The sequence below is a fragment of the Hippoglossus hippoglossus genome, chromosome 16 (genome assembly GCF_009819705.1).
Source record: "Hippoglossus hippoglossus isolate fHipHip1 chromosome 16, fHipHip1.pri, whole genome shotgun sequence".
Lineage (NCBI taxonomy): Eukaryota > Metazoa > Chordata > Actinopteri > Pleuronectiformes > Pleuronectidae > Hippoglossus > Hippoglossus hippoglossus.
Genome location: NC_047166.1, coordinates 9368451 through 9383886, shown reverse-complemented (window position 1 = coordinate 9383886; position 15436 = coordinate 9368451). Strand labels below are relative to the sequence as shown.

Genomic DNA, 15436 nt, shown 5'->3' with positions numbered 1-15436 from the left:
AAGTGCTTGCTCTCATTCAATGCAGTGTAACAATGTGTAAGCAAAAAAAAACAAAAAGTGATGTGTCGGCCTTCACTTACCAGCCTCTGCTCTGAAGCCTCTGACCCTGCAGACAGGTGGACGAGGGAAAATACAAACCAGAATCCTAACAAGTTCACAAACCACATAACATCCATGTGTGAATGTCCCAGACTGAAACCATACTCTTGGCTTGATTATCTGGGCTGTGGAGAGCGGAGTGAAGATGTAGCCCGCAGAGTTGTTTTTGTTATCAGAGACTCAGATGAGGAGAGAAGTGAGTGATGAACAGAGATAGAGGGCTGAGATGACAGCTGTTTGACGGAGGGACAGCAGGAGGAGGTGCACACGAGAAACATCCAACGTCAAAGACAAGAGGATGCAACACGCCAGAGAAACACAGCAAGACGTCCCTATGCTGAGAATGAGTGAAACTCCAATAGAGCTTGAGGTAAGAACTTCACCAAAGGGAGAAGAAACTTTCATGTTGTTATGAAGCCGTGTTTACTGTGTTCACATGGTGACGAGGCTGATGTGGGTTTTAGTTGATGGAAACTGGAGCAGAGCCATCCAGGGACATTTTATTAGTCAAGTTTGGGGTTGTTGAGTGAGGTCTGCAGTGGGCTCAAACTGTGTCGAATATAAGGTTGAGAGCCAAAAGGCAAAGTGATATTGTTTTAATCAGCATTTTCCAGTAAGTTTGACAAAGTGACACAAACATGCCACAGATATTAAGATGTGTTATGGTTCTACTGAACTGAAAAGTCATATTTGAACAGGAACGTATATTTCAGTGCAGATATCTAACATGAAACACATGAATATCCACTTTGGGATGAGTTTCTTATCATGTGACAACATTTGCTGGTATCATTTTGTCAGATTTTCCTCCTGTGTTTGTTGTTGAAATGAACAGAAACTCTAAAGGCCTCTAATCATTGTGCACAGCAGTAAAAATGACATAAGCTGTAATAAGGATCAATAATGGATGTGTTTTTAGTGGAGGTGACACATCAATCATGATGTTTGAGTGATGGTCCTGTAGATTTATGATCTATGGCCCCCAACCTGAGGATGTGGCCCCTGCAAGGAGTTGCATGATAAATCTAAGGTGTCACCAGATGATTGATTAGAAAAAAGAAGAAAAACAATCGGCAAAAACACAAAATGTTGCTTTAATTTTCTGGCTTTTCTTAAAAAGTCTTTGCTTGATATAGTCGAGATGTTTATTAAAAGGAAACGGCCTGAAATTAAATTTACCATCCTCTAGATATTCATATTCAAGAAACTGAATCGTGGTATTTTAGTGAACCCGGTTGTAATCTGCTTTCACTTGCTCACGTCCACCCTCAGCTATCAATCCATCCACCCACACAGCCAGAGGTTGAGAGGGGGCTCCAGCTGCCACCCCCCAACCAGGATCCCCCTGAGACCCAGCACCAAACCCAGCTCCAGCCTGAGGTACAGCTGTCAGAGTCCGGCCCCGAGCACCAGCCCCAGGCAGTGTCACTGTGGATGAAACATCGAAGGCTGCTCCTCCTCTTGTGGGAAGTTTCCTTATCTGCGGCCTTGTTGGGATTAATCTACTATATCCACCAGAATCAAAATAGGAGCAGTGATCAGCCAAGCACTGGTAGGCCTCCAGAGAAAGTGGACTCCCTAAAATTCAGAACTCATTACTTATTATTTTATCTAACTCTTCTCCCACTCTTACCCACAGTGACTCCATGTCTCTCTCCGGCCTGTCAGTGGGCCTCGGCTCAACTGTCCACGTCCGCTGATCCTTTCAAGGAGCCGTGCGACTACTTCTTGTTCACATGTGGATCTGACAGAATCACGCAAAACAGTCGGGGGAGACATAGAGGACAGGGCCTTCCTGGACATCCTCAGAACCAGAATGGGAAGTCGGCGTGGCCAGAGAGGAAAGGGGAAAGGTCACTGAGAGAGGAGAAGGTGATGGACAGGAAAACCATGCTGCTGCAGTATCTCAGGGAGATTTTGGGTAGGAGTCTGCAGCTAAGAAAATGCCCTCTAGTTTTTGAACACTCTGCACTATAGGGAGTGTGTTACATGTCACTGAATTGTGTTTGTTTTACAGAATTGAACGACACAGCCGGCAGTTCAGCTGTGCAGAAGACCAAAAGGTTCTTCCATTCCTGTTTGGACACAAGATCTATAGAGACTGCTGGCGTGGAGCCCTTCCTCACACTCATCCAGAAAGTATGAGTCTCATTTCCCCTTTATATGCAAAACATTTTACAAATCTGAAGCAGATACATTTTGTGTTACACCTCCTCACTGTGCTACACACTTCATGAGCATCACCTCAATACACATTGGACTTTTATTATGTTGCTAGTGATGAAAATGATATTGCAGTGATTATTGATATTGTTTTATTGCCCAGCTCTAGCCATCATGCTGTTCAACTTCTGAGGAGACACTCTTCAGTTTGGAAAAACATGTTTGAAAAATGTCTGGACTAAAATAACTCCCCTGGAAAAAGCATTTGTTGCTGTTTGTCTCAGATGGCCGACGCATTGTTTGTGAGAGACATGTGTTATTACGTTGTTTTTTCTATTTCTATATTCAAATATTTCCTTCTCAATCTCTATTTCTCTGTGCAGCTGGGAGGTTGGGCAGTATCAGGCCAGTGGAATAAGACTGACTTCAACTCCACCCTGAGCCTGCTGATGAGAGACTACGCCACCTTTCCATTCTTCAACCTCTACGTGGGCAAAGACCCTGAAGAAATGGCCCATGGGCGGAACAAAAGATACATACAGGCCAGTATCTTTTAGGATAGTTTATGATGCTGGTGGGAGTAGTGTTTGTGTCGTTACTGAACTAAAGTCTCCTCTTCATCAACAGATCGATCAGCCTGATCTGCTGATCCCGACTGAATGGAACAGCAAGACGCAGACATCTCAAACTAAAGCTCAGGTTGTGTTTCGGTGTTTGTTGTTCTTTTCCTGTTATCATGTGCTTGGCAAAACTGTGTTTTGATGCTGGCAAGATAATCTTTCTAAACTTCTGTGTCAATAAAACTCCTGAATTTGAATTTAGAAAAAAAAAAGAGAAAGAACAAAAGAGAGAGAGAGAGAGAGAGAGAGAGAGAGAGAGAGAGAGAGAGAGAGAGAGAGAGAGAGAGAGAGGGGGGGAGGGAGGTAGAGTGAGAGAGAATTAGTGACTCTATTCGTCCATCCCACTACTAATACAATCCTTTATCAATTAAAATTGATTCTAATAAGTTTTATTGGCATGACACTCACATGTGTGGCCAAAGCATAAATACAAAATCGAAGATTTTAGTAAACAGTAAAGATATCTTAATACATGTAATCAAGCTGTAACTAGAATAGAGTACTTATCTCCAACAATGCCCAACAGTCCTCTTCACTTTATTCAAGCTGCACCAAATTTCACACACTCATAAATATCAGATCACTTAATGTGTCTCGTATTTTACATCAAGATCCATAAATCATTCCTTGGGAAATTGGCAAAATGTTGAACAATCTTACAATGTCAAAAAGAGAGTGAAAAAAATGTTGGATTTGAAAAAGTAGTAGGTTCTTCCCTGACCCGTACCACATCCTTCCACTAAGTTTCGTGGAAATCCATGACATCGTTCTTGCTCACAAACAACCTTCTTGGCGGAGGTGTAACCAATAAACAAATGGTGGCACTAAGTTAATCGTGTTACAATACATATTTACAGATTTCTGTCCGTGTCGTCCTCCTGCCTCTTTTCACGCAGACAGTACGTCCCTTCATGGAAACATGGTTGCGGTACCTGGCTCTGTTGGGGGCCCCTCCCAACAGCGACATGATGCATGTGGGCATGTTCATGTCTCTCTCCTCTGAGCTCGCTGTAAGGGCGACACCTCTGCAGTATCGCCTCTCAAAAGGACAGCTCCACCAGCGCATGTCCATCAAAGAGCTGCAGGTAGTGGAGGAGAAGGCCTCGTCTCTTTAAATGCTTACGTCTATAATCACTGTGATGACATTTCTTCATATAAATGCTCCCACAGATTCAGGCGCCTGCCATTGATTGGTTGGGCTGCCTGCGGGCCGCTTTCCATCCACTGCCCCTCATCGAAGACGACCACGTCCTTCTGCACAACTTGCCCTACGTGGTGCACATGTCCCCCATCATTGGGAAATGGCTGAACAATTATGAGCCGAGCAACAGGTGGGCTAGTACTGTGTGTGACGTGAAACAACACATGAGCAAACATGCATAGAGGCATTCCCCATTGACCCTTTGCTGCTTGGTTTGATTCCACTCAGCGCCCCCCTGCAAACGTACATGGTCCTGAATCTGCTGCACACGCTGATGCCTGCGATGGACTCCAGATTCGCTGAGAGAGTGAAGAATGTATCTGTGGGTAACGCTGATGGGGTGAGTCAACACAATGAGCAATAACGTTTTACCGAAGAGAAAAACCCGATGAGATCCCTGAATTGATTTGTGTGAGTCACGTCTTCTTTGTGGAACTGCTCACCAGACAGCTCCTCGCTGGAGACGCTGTGTGCTGGAGACAGAGCGAGGGTTTGACTCGGTCCTCACTCACCTCCTCAGTGAGAGGACGGCGCACAGAGAGGTGACGAGGGACAGGATTCAATTCAGTCCTAAATAATAAGAGTCATAAGGCTGATAAAATATATATTAAAGATATTTTTTATTGTTCCACAGGCAGAGGAGATGATTGAGAATATCTTTTCCTCCTTCAAGTCCAAATTACATAAACTCAAGGGGGCGAATCAGAAGTCTCTGCAGTCTGTTATGACGAAGGTGACATGTGAAGCAAGAATTGATACCGTGTATATATACTGCACTCTGTAAATATTTGAATATCGGTTATCTGTCTTCTTCTAGGTTCAATCCTTGATTCCAAGACTCTGGATTACAAGTGAGATCTCTGGAGACGCTGAGCTTGACCTGCTTTTTTCTACGGTAAATAATTAGTTCAAGAATATTTTTTTTATTTCTATCAAGGATTTAGATCCATCAGTGGCTAACAGCAGTATAGAAATGGTCAATGGGCCTTTAGAGGTAGTTGAACTCTGGATTCCACCTATTTTAAAGATCACGGGCCTCATTTATAATAGCGTACAAATCTTTCAGACCCCAGTTTGTCGGCATGTGTACTTTTAGTATGAATCCTACACTCTTTTCTAAATGAGGCCCTGGCCTTTAATGACCTCCGCCATGGAAGTTATGTTTTCACCCCAATCCATCCTTTTGTTTTTTAGTTGGTTGGTTGGAATGTTGGTCCATAGGATTACAAACTACAGAACCGATTTGAATATGTTTTAATAGGGGGTTTGACTTTAATTTCCTCTCACTCAACAACCTGTGTGTCTCCAGGTGTCGGTGAGCACTCACAGCTTCTTCTCCAACTATGTCCAGCTTCTGTCCTTGTTGCAAAAGAGGCGCAGACGACTCTTGTCTGAGCCGAGCGAGCCGCCTGATGTGTGAGTGTCTCATCGTTGTTACATGAACCATTTGAGTGTTGAGTATGTATTGAATCCTTTCTCGTTTCTTTCAGTCTGTCTGTCACACCACTTCTCCTGGGTTCTGAGCTCCTCTTTCCCATGGGAATGTTTGTCCCTCCTCACTTCCATCCAACCTACCCCAGGTACAGAGTAGACACATTACACTATATCATTATGATCATTTTACATTACAATACTCTTTCTATCTTTTGTGTTTCTGAACAGGGCAATGAATTATGGTGTGTTGGGTTTCCTTATCGCCAAAGACATCCTCCACATGCTTCTGCCTGACAGTAAGAGAGGCCCACATTTGTTGTGTCAGTGTTACATTCATAGAAGTTACTATTTGAGACATAAAAACTGCATTCTCTACACTGAAATTGTAGATTGTTTACTCCAGTATCACCCCCATGTGTCTGTTGTGTTGTAGTTTACTCTCAGAGTGAGACGGTGCACGCTGTGGGGGAATGTGTGTGGACTCACTATCTCACTGTGACAGAAAAGGCGAGCAGAGGTGGAGCCTTTTCTCTGTCGTCAGCGCAGCGGCAGGAGGTGTGGGTGCAGTACTCTGCACTGCAGATAGCGTTGCAGGTGAGGAGCCATCTTCAGGCTTCACTCTCTGTGTGTGACAACAACAGTGTGAAGCTCATGCATCCACATTATGTCCGCCCTCGTTCCTCAGGCTTATCACCAGAGTTTACAGAAACGTCCGGGGGACACGTCCATCTCAGGTCTCTCCCACACTCATCTGTTCCTCTCAGCTTTCTCTCAGGTAATAACTCTCTTTAAGGTTTTTATCTTTCCTTCTCTCAGCTACTGATTTTCAGGTCTTTTCATGTAATTTTTTCCAGGGTAACTGTGACTTTGACCCCTACCATGAGTTCATGCCCCTGGAGCCCTCCTTCTTGATTAAGGTCATTTGTGCCAGATCTCATCTGTGTCCCACAAGCCTTCAGTGTCCCAGTCAAACCCAGCAACACTCATTACAAACCTGCTGAAGACACTCCTCTGAAGACTGGTGGGACGTCTTGGTTTATATTGCTGAATATTCTGAATATCAAGTCCGACAAAATATTGACATCCATGTGGGGCTGTAGAAATTACACTGTGGATGTTGGCAAACTGTTTATCCGCAGAAAGAACCAAAGAAACACTTGCCTCAGTTGTTTTTAAGATGTGTTTGTGTGTCCTGTCAATTCCACAAGCTGTTTAGTTGTCATTTAAATAAAAAGACACATGAAATAAATATTTTCCCCCTTTCACTTCTTTATTAAAGTAAAACTACAACAAGAATTCCATATAAATATTTATATAAATCTCAGAAAAGACAGAAGATGGAAGCTTCCTAACTGAATCATAAAAACATCAGCCTCAGGTTGCCAGGAGCAACTGAAACTGTGTATTTGCTTTTTATGAGCTGGGCTGAAAATCATGGTTAATGTTTTTTAATTTGATGCACAGGTTAAGTTGGGAAATCCATGGGTTTTATCTCAGTTTGATGTTTGCTTTATAACGTTTCCCTCTGAACTCTAATGAACTCATTATAAAACCAAATCACACACAATAGAATCATAAAGTTTAATGGAACTGTATTTAAAGCCATAGCTCCAGGAATCGGTTGCTACAACAGATAATGGTACAAAAACATTGAAAGGGATAATTGGGTACAAACGTTGATGTACGGTATATTACACATTGTTCATGTACACCAAACTGAATGTATGTCTGTCGTCCACGTGGCCTCACTGGTGAAACAGACATTCGGTGCCGTCATGTCCATTCTTAGTCCAGTGAAATAAATGTCCACATTCTGTCTCATCAGTAGTCCATGAACTGTTTGTCACAGGACCCCCCACACCTCCTCGAAGGCCGAGCACATCTTGGCACAGGTCAGCGCCGCAGAGAGCGGGTAGTTACTGATGGACACGGTCTTGTCTGTGTAGTCCGCCTTCACCTAAAGACAGACACAGGGATCAGCAACACAGACACTTGAAGCCTCGCGCGGTAAATCAGCCGCCGTGTAAAGCCATCTCTTACCGCTCCGTGTGCAAATGCTCCGATCACCACCGCAGCGGGTCCCTCCGGCACCAGAGTCCGGGGGCAGATGGCATCTCCTGAAGAGAAGGAGGTGCAGATGCGAGGGCAGCCGGGAGGCAGGTGGTCGGACACCGGGTTTTTAATCATCCTCAGGAGCTTCTGTGGACCATCAGCCGCTCTGACACTCAGCTTGTGCAGCAGCTGAACTGAGGGGGGAGAAGACAGAAGAGAGAGATGAGGAGCAGATGTGAGAAACGATGACATGTTCTATATATGCATTATTTATAAACTAAAACCGTACAACTGAGGAGGTAGTTTACCTATGAGGCCACAGAAGCGGGTGAAGGTTCTTGGGATGCGGGTCTGAGGGTTGATCTCTATTAAGGCGTTTTTCTCTGTGTGGATGTAAACCTGCAGCAGGCCCGCCCTGTTCAGTGGACTGTCCATCAACATGAGCAGACACTGGTGAAAGGAAACAAGATCATTCATGTTATTTATTAAGTTATTTATACTGTATCTGTGAAAAAACAATAATACTATCTCTCAGGACATATCTTAAATAAAATGACCCTTTATCTGCCAAATTAATAATCACAGAATAATGTATTACAGTGACTGCAGCAACATGAAACACAAACTAAACAGAGCAAATGGAGACCCACTAAACAAGGTTAATATAACAATCACAAAAATACAAATATGAAACTGTATTCTACTGTGAATATTATGCCTTTGGGGGTATTTAAATGACAGGTTATGATTTGTAGGCAGGCATTATTCATGTTTTTATGCGTTATGCTTTTAAACCAGTTATTATTAACATTTTTGATGCAAAGTGCATAACTGGACAAATACTGGGAGTTAAATTTCTATCAAAACTAAATAAAATGTCCATACACTGCATTGGTGCTTCTCTAACACACTCGCACACAAAAACTAGGTCTGTTTTACTGGATATTTTCTATTAGGATTGTTTGAATCAGGTTATTGCAGAACTGTGGTTGAGGGAAGTACTGAATGGGACATGTTACAGTTGAAAAATGACCCTGAGAGTTAAATGAAACAGTTCACAAGATATTGTCACTTCCAGATGCAGTAACATGTTCCCAGTACCTGATGTGTGATGTCTGGTCTGATGTCTCCAGGATTTCTGCCACTTTTAACGATCATGTTTTTGTGCTGGTCACAGTTCAACAGCTCAAATGTTTTTCCCACCTGGAAGAAAACAAACACACATGTCGATTGTCAATAACTCCACTCGTCGTAAACTAAATGAACGTGTGTTGATGGGGGGGGGGGGTTGCAGCAGCAGCAGACATGACACCCACACACTAGCGGCGGACTCTTTACCTTCACCGTCTCCAGAGAGGCTCCCTCCAGGATCACCACCAGTCTCCTGTCGGACATTCGGTCGTGGAGGCTCCGGAGGTGTTTGGCCGGTTTCGGTTCATATTCGTCCAAATGTTCGAGGCCACGCTTCTTACTAACCGGGACCTCCATGATGCTTTCTCTCCACGCGTGACTGTCGCGGGCAGATTGCGTCAGGGCGGACGCGCGCGTTCACGAGTACATTTAAATATATAAAATGTGTTTCTATTCTCTGAAAGATTATTCATTTAGAGTTTATGGGCTGGAAAAATAGAGTTAAATCTGGTTTCAAGAGTTTTTGTTTCATGCTATTTTATTTATTATCTTTTTTTTTTTTTATTTCCTTCAAAGAAGAATACTTCATACACCCATTTTATATTTAATAAAACACTTAGAAATCAAACTACCTTTATTTAATTTATTAGTATTCATTCATTAACTTCTAACTTTGATTGTAATTTTCTATTTACAATACTTTGTAATACTTCAACTGGGATCAAACAAAAACAATGAGGTATTAATTACTATCATTATCAATACTATACCTATTATTAATATTCCTTTGATTATCGTTCCGTGCTTAGTGTTTGTATTTTGACAAAATGCGCCACATTAAAAAAAATAATAATAATAAACACAACAAATACGTGTCTATTAAATGGTGCGTGCGCGTGCATGTGACAGTGTCGCCACCATCACTACGTCACTCGTGTGCGTCGGATGTTCCTCCACAACGTGCTGAAGGAAATTTCACGTGTGAACGTTTTAATCTTCCACCGAACAGACGGGAGTCGGATTGAAAGTCTCAGATCGGCTGGTGAGTTTGTGAATAAATGTCGTGGTCGCTCAGAAGATAAAGACTCAGTCAGTGTGAATATACGAGATGTGACCAGCACATGCGGAGTTAGTGTTAGTCGGTGTGTAAATGCTCTTTGGTTCGTAATAACGTGTCTCTGCCACTGCGACGTGTCTGTAATGGTCATGTTGGAATTTATAAAGTGGGTCATTGTGTCTCCAGCAATAGATGATTATACCAATCTAATCCCATACTTTACCCTTAATTTACCTGAGATTTAACAAGAATATTCTAAGAAATATATGTTTGAAAATGTACTCACAACTGAGGGAGCTTTAACATCATGTTATGTTGGAACTGGTCAGATTTCTCTTAATCTACATTTTCTTACCAAAGTGCCCCAAGTATATCTGCGAAATTCCTGATCTAGCTTCCATGTGGCAACTTAAATGTATATGCAGATATTTTGATTCATTTAATCTTATATTCTGCCCACACAGCAGATCTTAGTCTGAAGAGAGGACAAGCTGTAGTAGCTGCTCTTACACACTGAGCCACTGACATTTGGCAAAGCTCCTGAACAGATCCCTGTCATCTGCTGCTTTTCAGGGAACCTGTGTAGCTCAGAGTCATGGGTCGGAAGTTGGATCCCACCACCTATGTGAAGAGAGGACCTGGGAGAAAATCCAGGAAACAGCAGGGAGCAGAGAATGAGTTGGCCAAGTTTATACCTGATGGTGAGTTTTGTGACTATTCAGACTGCTTTTCTATTACACATGTATTCACTGTGGGAATATAATGGGCCGTGATATATTTTTTTTCTCGTTTGCAGAGGATACTGACCCAAAACGTCTGTCAAGTAGAGGCAGGAAAAGGTAAGAGGTTGACTGATCTCATAACATGAAACATCACTCTGTTTACAAATTGCTTAATCGTGTCGTCATTTTCCAGAGCTGCAAAGAGAGTCCAGAAGGTGAAAAAGCCTGAAGATGCTGCTGAGGAAAAGAGCAAGACAGGTAACCACATCGTTTTCAGTGATTGTTTTCTCTGAACCTTCATCTGTTGTCACAGGTAATAAATATATAATTGATATTTGAAAAATAACAAGACCTGGAAGCAATAGCTTGTCTCATTCTCTGGGTATCAGGGCTACAACGTTTCATACAAATAACGGCTTCATGATCACAGTTGCTGGATTATCTCCAGAAATTAGCAAAATATGGATGGTGCTTAAAAATGCAATTTTTAAGGGAAAAGAAATTCTAAACAAGAAAGAAAAACAGTTGAATAGATATTTAATGTATGTTCTTGTTTCCCTGCCTTTTTCTAAAGTTTTCACTGATGAGAACAGTAAATGGTTGAAACCAGCAACAAGGAAGCGCAAAATAGATGACGCTGAAAGCGGGGACAGCAGTGATGAACACTGGGAAGATGAGGAAGATGAAGAAGAAGAGGAGAAGGTGGAGCAGCAGCTGATAAAGAAAGGAGGAAAAGACCAAGGAAAGAAAGGTGCAAAATCCAAAATTAAGCCAGTGGTGGAGGAAGTGAAGGAGGCTGAGGATGACGAAGCTGAGGATGACGACGATGATGCTGAAGATGATGATGACGACGATGAAGAAATGGTCGATGACTACGGAACTCTTGATGACGTCAGTGGAGAAGCAGCAGAAGAAGAAAGCGATGGAGAGGAGGTATGTGAAACCACCACTGAAACTGTTTTTAGATACAATCCCTGATTTTGTTATAGATGAGAGTATCATAAAGTACGAGGATTGTTTATGTGGTAAATATAAAATATTCAGATTTTGTGACGCTTCTGTCCTTTGTTTCTGTTTCACATTTAGCTCCTTCCTATCGAGCGTGCAGCAAAGAAAGAAAAAAAACTGAAGGAAATCTTGGGTCTAGAGAGTGACGACGATGATGATGATGAGGAAGACGATGACAAAGACGGTGTAAAGGAAGCGAAATCAGATGAAGATGAGGAAGACACAGTACAAGCCAACATGGATGAAATGGATAAATTTAGGCTTCCTGGAGCAGAGGAGAGTGAGAAGGAGGGTGAGTGGTCAACTTTTCTTTTCCAATAAGATTCAGAATCACCAAAACTCTTGCAGACACTGAAAGCTTCTTTTCCTATCTGTGTTTTTAAGGTATCCTGATGTGTGTGGACCTGAAAGAAATTCATCAGAGAATAAAAGACAACATCGACGTCCTGTGTAATTTCTCAACAAAGCGCGAGGAGGGGAAAGACAGAACAGAGTATATCTCTCTGCTGAAGAAAGATCTCTGCACCTACTACAGCTACAACGACTTCCTCATTGAGAAATTAATCGACCTCTTCCCCCTCTCAGAGGTGTGTGTTCTCCTGTGGGACCGACGAAAGCATTTTCTCACAAATTCAGAAGTTCCTATCGTGATTGCATCGGATTGATGTGTTGTACTAGCTTTGAATTAAAATTTGTATTTTTCTCGTTGACAGCTGGTTGACTTCCTTGAGGCCAATGAAATTCATAGACCCGTCACTATTCGGACAAACACACTGAAAACGAGGAGGAGAGACCTTGCACAGGTAATTGATGCAGAAATTGCCAAAGAAACTCCTCAAATGACTTGACTACTGTTTTCAAACGCTTCCTTGAAGTGTTCACCAAGTCCAACGTGGTGTTTTTCTTGTTAAGGCCCTGATCAACAGAGGAGTGAACCTCGATCCACTGGGGAAATGGTCTAAAGTGGGTCTGGTCATCTATGACTCCTCAGTACCTGTCGGTGAGTTTCAGTACATTCAGATCAAAGATCAGACCTGATTGGAGAATATCTGAGACCAAACTGTGGCGTCACAAGTTTAACTGTTAACCTTGTTATATATTTTTTTAAACAGGTGCAACACCGGAGTACCTGTCTGGTCAGTACATGCTGCAAGGAGCATCCAGTTTTCTGCCAGTCATGGCTCTTTCTCCACAGGAGGGAGAGTTGGTGTTGGACATGACTTCAGCTCCGGGAGGCAAGACCACCTATATTGGTAAGATGTGCTGCAGTTGTACTTGGTGTCATTGACAGTTACAGAACTTTTATGAGGTGTTGCAAACTGTCTAATGTAGACCAGGGCTTGTTCTTTTCATTTTCTTGTTGACCAATCTGATGATTTTCTTAGTTATTAGGTCAATCTGTTTGTCTATGAAATATCAGGAAAGTATACATTTTGTGAAGCACCCTGTAACTGGTTTTGAAAGGTGGTATAGAAATAAAGTTGATATCATTATTGGCCAAAAAAAAAAGCATAACATTAATACATTTGAGAACCTCCCACTAGATTGTGCTTGAAATTTGACTGAAATGATTAATCGAATGTGAAAGTAGTTGCAGATTAATTTTGTGTTGATCAATTACTTGTTAAAGGCAAATTCAATTCTTTTTAGTGTAAAGAAAATAATGACATCAATGTTAATGTTCCCCTTTAGCTCAGCTGATGAGAAACACTGGGGTGATCGTGGCTAACGATGCTAACGCTGATAGATTGAAGAGCGTGGTTGGAAACATCCACCGTCTGGGCGTCACCAACACGGTGGTCTGCAACTACGATGGCCGGCGGTTCCCAAAGGTACAAACACACATCCATAGAAGAAGATTATCTCTGTGGTTAATTACATGTATCCTAGAGTTTTATTAAGTGGACTGACTGTTTGTTTTTTTGCCGACAGGTGATGGGCGGGTTTGACCGAGTGCTGCTCGATGCTCCGTGCTCAGGCACAGGAGTCATCGCTAAAGATCCAGTTGTGAAGACAAGCAAGGTAAACCTCTTTTTACACGTACACACGTGTAGATACATACTTTGGATTTTGAATAAAGTTTTAATACTTTGTACCTGTGATCCTCCTGCTTCCTGACAGGACGAGGCAGACATCCAGCGCTCTGCTCACCTGCAGAAAGAGCTGATCCTTGCTGCTATAGACTCTGTCAATGCTGCATCGACCTCAGGAGGATATCTGGTCTACTGTACATGTTCAATAATGGTAAGTGGGAAGTAAGAATTTGTTTTCTGCTTTGCATTCATTGATTATGAGCATGCTGTAGATTATGTGGTAGAAAGGTTTGGACCTTGATTGAAATGTGTTCCTCTAGGTGGAGGAGAACGAATGGGTGGTGGACTACGCTCTGAAGAAAAGGAACGTCAAACTAGTTCCCACAGGACTTGACTTTGGCAAGGAAGGTTTCACCAGGTAAACGAGATAATCAGTGTGTGTGTGTGTGTGTGTTTTGGACAGGTTTGTAAGTTACTGACAAGAAAACACTTTGATATTCAACACAACATATATTCTTCTATTCTTTAAGGTTCAGAGAACGAAGATTCCACCCTTCTCTGCGACTCACTCGCCGATTTTATCCTCATTCCCACAATATGGACGGGTTTTTTGTGGCCAAGCTGAAGAAGTTCTCCAATGTTGTTCCAACCGAGTCAGCAGGGACAGGTAACGTAATTTTACTGTGTCCACATCCATGCTTGTACATGTAAATAATTGTTATTGTAGCAACAGTGATTTAAACAGATTTATTCATGATAGTTGCCTTGTTTATCATGAACTAACCGTCTGTATCTGTTACTAAAACAGAAGAAGAGAATTCAGAGGCTCCTGAGTCGACAGCAGTTGCAGAATCTCCGGAGACTAAACCATCCAAGGCCAACAAGGCTGTCCCTGGAAAAGCAGGAGGCTTAAAGGGAAAAGCCCAAACCAATGGAACACCAGGCAAGGAGAAGGCAAACCAGCTGAAAGGCAAAAAGGACTTGCCCAGTGGACCAAAAAAGGCAAAGATCGCCAAGATGGATGAAGAGACTGTGAAAGGGTCTGAGGCCAAGAAGCCCAAAGCGAAGACTAAAGCATCTAAGGGCAGCAAAAAACAAGGGGGGAAATTTGAGAAAAAGAAGGGCAAGAAAAAATCTCCCATGAAGTCCAAGAAGAGAATGGGAAAGAATAAATTCAGAAAGTTGAAGCGCATGTTGGAAAAAAATGAGTGAGTGACATTGTATTCAGTGTGTTGAAATGTAATGTGAGAGCTTTGAAAAGCTCTGTTACAGACCCAGATCCTCTTCAACCTGGTGTACAGCAGTACTGCAAGTGTCACACATAATTGTAACATGACCATGTACAGATGGATTTGGCTGGTCAACGATGTTCCGTATAAGTTTAATCCTCCCTTTTTTTTTATTTGTATTACATAATATTCATCGTGTTTGTTGATTTAAATGCAGGTTGAGACAACTTCTAGAAATCTGTGAGACAAAATAAATTTTAAGATATTTTTCTCAGCACTTGTTTGATTCATCATTTATCAGTTGGAGGTTTTGTCTTATTGGTACATCTATAGCGTCGTCATCACACACTGTCTAACAGGTTTCACTCATCTATTACCTCCACCAAGAAGGTTATGGTTTTGTCTGCATGCGTTTGATTTTTTTGTTTGCAGGAATTTACAAAAGATCCTCAACTGATTTCCATTACATTTTGTGGAGGGGTGGGGAATGACTTTCTGAAAAACCGATAACATTTTGGTCAGGGACCAGATCACGGACAGATTCAGGATTGGTTTTTCAATGTAATGTTTTTGACATTTGTCTTTTCAAACAATAATTAATGGATCTTGGTGAAAATAAAATTAAGCCTGTTAAGGAGACTGATATTTATGAGTGTTTGATTTGGTGTAGATCAAAATAAAATCAGC

The 15436-nt window shown here is 42.1% G+C and overlaps 3 protein-coding genes across 5 annotated transcripts; 2 read left to right on the top strand and 1 right to left on the bottom strand.

Moving 5' to 3' along the window:
• The first annotated feature begins 175 nt into the window (after positions 1–175).
• On the top strand, positions 176–6647 carry kel (Kell metallo-endopeptidase (Kell blood group)). Of its 2 annotated transcripts, none has more exons than XM_034611037.1 (18): positions 176–469; positions 1366–1651; positions 1739–2020; positions 2117–2238; positions 2646–2804; positions 2890–2961; positions 3779–3967; positions 4053–4213; positions 4312–4423; positions 4530–4625; positions 4718–4816; positions 4901–4978; positions 5393–5499; positions 5574–5663; positions 5746–5813; positions 6020–6111; positions 6203–6292; positions 6372–6647. In XM_034611037.1, the coding sequence occupies exons 1-18, from the start codon at positions 398–400 to the stop codon at positions 6516–6518; spliced, it is 2322 nt and encodes a 773-aa protein (XP_034466928.1). In that variant the 5' UTR covers positions 176–397; the 3' UTR covers positions 6519–6647. The 2 variants fall into 2 exon arrangements, with proteins under 2 accessions (XP_034466928.1, XP_034466927.1); XM_034611036.1 differs by having other exon boundaries at positions 5951–6111; positions 6372–6646.
• Positions 6648–7086: 439 nt separating this feature from the next.
• On the bottom strand, positions 7087–9057 carry emg1 (EMG1 N1-specific pseudouridine methyltransferase). The gene is made up of 5 exons (XM_034611168.1): positions 8908–9057; positions 8671–8772; positions 7878–8019; positions 7558–7763; positions 7087–7474 (listed from the first exon to the last, which is right to left on the bottom strand). Exons 1-5 carry the CDS (start codon positions 9055–9057, stop codon positions 7361–7363), a joined length of 714 nt encoding a protein of 237 aa, XP_034467059.1. The 3' UTR covers positions 7087–7360.
• A 535-nt stretch (positions 9058–9592) lies between these two features.
• Positions 9593–15370, top strand: nop2 (NOP2 nucleolar protein homolog (yeast)). Of its 2 annotated transcripts, none has more exons than XM_034611039.1 (16): positions 9593–9742; positions 10331–10458; positions 10554–10596; positions 10673–10737; positions 11054–11412; positions 11566–11779; positions 11872–12074; positions 12201–12290; positions 12400–12487; positions 12600–12740; positions 13180–13319; positions 13420–13509; positions 13609–13731; positions 13841–13938; positions 14051–14187; positions 14329–15370. In XM_034611039.1, exons 2-16 carry the CDS (start codon positions 10353–10355, stop codon positions 14730–14732), a joined length of 2301 nt encoding a protein of 766 aa, XP_034466930.1. In that variant the 5' UTR covers positions 9593–9742; positions 10331–10352; the 3' UTR covers positions 14733–15370. The 2 variants fall into 2 exon arrangements, with proteins under 2 accessions (XP_034466930.1, XP_034466929.1); XM_034611038.1 differs by having other exon boundaries at positions 9645–9723; positions 11054–11413; positions 11564–11779.
• The last annotated feature ends 66 nt before the right edge of the window (positions 15371–15436 follow it).